Raw genomic sequence first — 4531 nt, forward strand, 5'->3', positions numbered from 1 at the left:
TAATATACACATTTGAAAAAACGTGTCACCACCCTATAGTTTAAATTAATAAATTGGTTCATTTATTTACTACCGATAAATTAAGTCTTATTTTACTACTTAAATATTACTGTGTTTTCAGTTTTTTTTTTACAAACCCTCATGGATTACATTCATTACAACAAAATAATTATACATTTTTTAATTCATATTCTATTCTTAATGATGATATTTAAAACGTTTTTCGTAAAATGTCGGACTCTTTTGTTTAGATTGGTCTGGTATTCTATTGTATAATTAAAATACTTTGAGTACCGGCCGAATACACATAAAATTTACCCTGGGCCAGGCCCATTTTTGTGAAATTTCATGCTTTGTGAAGGGTTTCTTAAACGAATACTAGATTGAATAAATTCTTACTTCTCATATTTATTTAAAACAATTTGATAAGTCATTTTTGTATGAAATGCAGTTTTGTCAACATTGGCCTTTATGGAGAGCCACATTGCAATGTTCGCACATATACCTACAGCGTCTCACTCCTTTTTTATGCTTTGTATTCCGGAGCCGTGTAAACACGTGATTATAATAACCACGCGTTGTGTCCCGGTCCCGTGTTTGCACGTAGTTTACCAGCAGCAAAAAAGTACTAATAAAAGTCACTACATGTCAATAAAATGCACTTTTTTGAACAGCTGGTAAATCACGTGAAAACACGGGACCGGGACACAACGTGTGGTTATTATAATCACGTGTTTACACGGCTCCGGGATACAAAGTGTTAAAGTCCTCTGCTGTTTTTTTTCTCGTTTTAGAATATTGCATATGATATTGTTTTGATAACCTCGTATTGTGTACATGTTTGCTATAATTTAATTACCGTATAATCATTTTAAAAATAGAGTTTGCCAAAAAAAAGTGGATTTACTATTTTTTAGGTAAACTCTATTTGAAATATAGTATTAAAACAAATGATGTTATTAAAAGTAAAGACATAACTGACATACAATACAAAAACACGTTATTACAATACTAGCAACATCTTAGATGTAGCTTGTATGATTTCATTGTCATCAACAATTTAAAAAATAAGACATAGAAAATCACGATATGTACATGCAATCAGTTATCTTAGAAAGTGATGAACGTATTTCATAATTTCATATTTATTTCTATGTAACTCGTTACAATATATACGACACTAGCTGGCAGCTGTCAAAATATTTTTTTTTTCCTTTAAATATAATTAATTATCCACTTATTCCATAAATTGGATTACAATTATGAATCAAATGTTCTGTTATAGCATGTTTCATCACAGACGATGGCATATTTCTACGAGCATCACAGCTAATCACAATAAAAATCCTTTAGAGAATGACGGCACGATAAGAAACTACCTACAGATTGAAAAACTGTCTAGAGTCTTTTTTATTTTACGTCATTGAAAGAGGCAATATGTAATATATTTTCAAAGAATTTCTGTAGTTTATTAATATGTGTAGTAAATGGTACTTTCATAGCAAAAAAAGCTTTTTCTATTCCAAAGTAATAATTTGGGTACATGGTTTTAGATTATTACAATAATTATCTACTAACATCACGATAACAAACTAAGTTAAATAAATAACAAAAAAAATGTTGTAATAAATCACCAAAAAATTCAATTATGACACAGAAATCTTGTATTTTATCATTGTTGGTCAAATGTTGGTTTTTTGAGCTAAGCAGACTTTTTACTGTCGTACAATACAGATTATATTGAACTTATCATCGATCGGTTAATAGGACCCGTTAAAGTATTTTTTATAATATTCTGTAGGTAATGCTATAATAAATTGTGGATAACCGTACCCCAAAAAAGATTCTTTATACCACTCTGGAAAGCAAGCGAAGCAGAGGTAGACTAAAATTAAGATGGCTGAATAATGCGGAAAGTGACATCAGAGCAATTGGGCTGACTAACTGGAGAAGAGCCGCAGGGTGCATGGAAAAATGGAGATAGATTCTGTAGGAGGCCAGGGCCTACAACGGTTGTAACGCCAATGATGATAATATATGTAATGTAAATAAAATGTAAGTTCGTTTACATTAATACCAATGCAAAGGAGAAGTTTTTTTAGACAATTAAAAAAAAAAAAAAAAAAAAATTCGTTATAGGCAGGCAGCCATTGCTGATGCGCTTATATCTCGTGTACTGCCTTGTGTCTGCATTTTTCTTACTTAAAAAGAGAATCCAAATGGATTTTAAACTGGTATATATTTTAATGCTTCCACTTCCACAAAGTCTACTATAAACCATTGAGTCTTTCTAATTTTGTAATAATAATTTTCTATGCATAAATGTGTCCATAAAAATGCCCATTGGACGTATATATAAATAAATGTTCAAAAATTTTCTGCTTAACTGCTGTTCTGATAAGTACTAAGATAACTAAATTAAATTTTATCCAAATGATCTTTTCATTGCAGGTCAATGAAGTAAAGACAGTGAAAGACGTGAGTTTCCCAACTTGAAAGTAACATCTGATTCGGGCGCGTCTAGCAGTAATAATTAATTACCCCCACCTCACCCTTGGCACGGGAGAGGGGGTAATGGAGGGTAAGAATAAAGTATTAGAAAAAAACAAACATCAAGATATGAAGGAGAAACAAGGATTCTCATGAATTAATTTATATGGAAATCAGTTTGGAAGTATTCCAGTTTTTAAAACACGTTTTTAAAGGATCTACCTTACAAATGCAATATTTTAATGAAAAATGTATGTAATAAAGTGTACTTTTTAAAACAATTTATTAGCAAATCTTTATTTAGAACCACTTTTTTATGTGTACATACTAAAAACGTCTTTACTGTGAAAATAATATCGATTACCGCGTGGACGTTTTGTTAAATACTTTTTGCGGCAAAGATATTTATGTATTGTATTATTTTGATCATACCAACATAACCATCCACATTAACTGTGACACAAATTTTCGCTGTCCATATAAATTAACAAAAATCAAATAATTACTCAACATTTTGACAAATAAACATTGTGAGATTATAAAGTGCTTAGTGTAAAATACGCACAAACGTTATTTCGGTGTTATGTGTAAACAATTCACATCTAAAGTCGTTTTGTGTTTATATTCTGCAAATACTTCTGTGCTAAGTGCTTGTATCTAACGAATGGTGACAATACTAAGTTATCAAAATAAAAACACTTGAATTTCAAAACATTTAAGTTTTAAAAAAAAAACATTTAATTGAATGAATCGGATTTAACCTACTCAAGATTTATATTTATTGTTGAAAGGCATATTTAAAAGTCAGATACTAACTAAATAAATTATACAAAACATACTATAAAAAATATTTATAAAAATTGAATACATATAAAAAGAGGGTGCATAATATAATTCTACAATGACTACAAGGAGTAAGCAGCAATCAGGTGAAATAAATCATTATATGATTGAATACATTGATAAAAAATTTGAATCACTAAAGAATGATATATTATTGAAGCTTAATGAGCAGGGAGAAAAAAGTAATAAAAATTTTGAATCATTAAATAAAACCATTAAAGATATGGAAAGCTCAATAAATTATTTATCTGGGGAGGTCGAGGCGACTAAAGACAGCGTTAAAAAGAATAATACTAAAATAAAATTAATGGAAGCAAAAATTGAAAACTTGATTGATAAATGCAATGTTCTGGAACTTCATCAGCAACGACGAGAGCAGTGGGACAGGGCTTCCAATGTTGAAATAAGTGGAGTGCCTTTTGACAGAAATGAGAATTTAATACACACATTCTCTAAGATTGCAGAAAAAATTGGAGTTAATATCAAAAAAGAAGAAATTACGTCTATTCACCGTGTTCAACCTTGGCCAACGGCAGGATCCAGTTCTCGCGATAAACCTAATATCATAATACATTTGATCAGAAGAGAACTTAAGGACACGATTATAACTGCAGCACGCAGACATAAAAAATTGTTATCCGCGGACGTTGGAATATCTGGAGAAGCAAGCCGGATTTTCATTAACGAGCATCTTACACCCGCAAACAAGCTTTTACTGCGTAAAGCGAGGCAGTTGAAAATAGATAAAGAGTACGCATTCCTTTGGGTGAAAAATGGCAACATATTCCTTAGGAAAAATGAAGGATCACCCATATCCAAAATCTCATCAGACGCTGATCTTGAAAAAATAATATGACTTTTGAAGCAGCTGACTAGTGTTATTTCTTGTTTTCCTTATTTTTTGTTTTTACCTTTTCTTTGTACTATTTTCAACTTTTTTAATGTGTATAATTTAGCGAACTACTTGCCTTTAGTGACTGCATTGATATATAGAGACTCATTTTACAGGTGCGTCCAATATAATTTAAATCAATTTTACTGGTGTATTTTAAGTTTATTGTTTAATAGGTTGAAATATTTTAATATTCTCAGGCGCTAATCCCATAAATAGTCTATCTATTTACTACCAAAACGTACGCGGCATTCGCTCCAAAACTCATGATTTTTTAAATAACGTCTTGATTAATGATTATGATAT

At 30.5% G+C, this 4531-nt stretch overlaps 1 protein-coding gene across 1 annotated transcript; it reads left to right on the top strand.

Moving 5' to 3' along the window:
• The first annotated feature begins 3556 nt into the window (after window positions 1–3556).
• On the top strand, window positions 3557–4189 carry LOC148280424 (uncharacterized). Its single transcript, XM_088228424.1, has one exon. It carries the CDS (start codon window positions 3557–3559, stop codon window positions 4187–4189), a length of 633 nt encoding a protein of 210 aa, XP_088084550.1.
• Window positions 4190–4531: the final 342 nt, after the last annotated feature.

Source organism: Micrasema longulum, unplaced genomic scaffold, assembly GCF_059751315.1.
Source record: "Micrasema longulum isolate JH-2025_06_02 unplaced genomic scaffold, ASM5975131v1 h1tg000581l, whole genome shotgun sequence".
Taxonomy (NCBI): Eukaryota; Metazoa; Arthropoda; class Insecta; order Trichoptera; family Brachycentridae; genus Micrasema; species Micrasema longulum.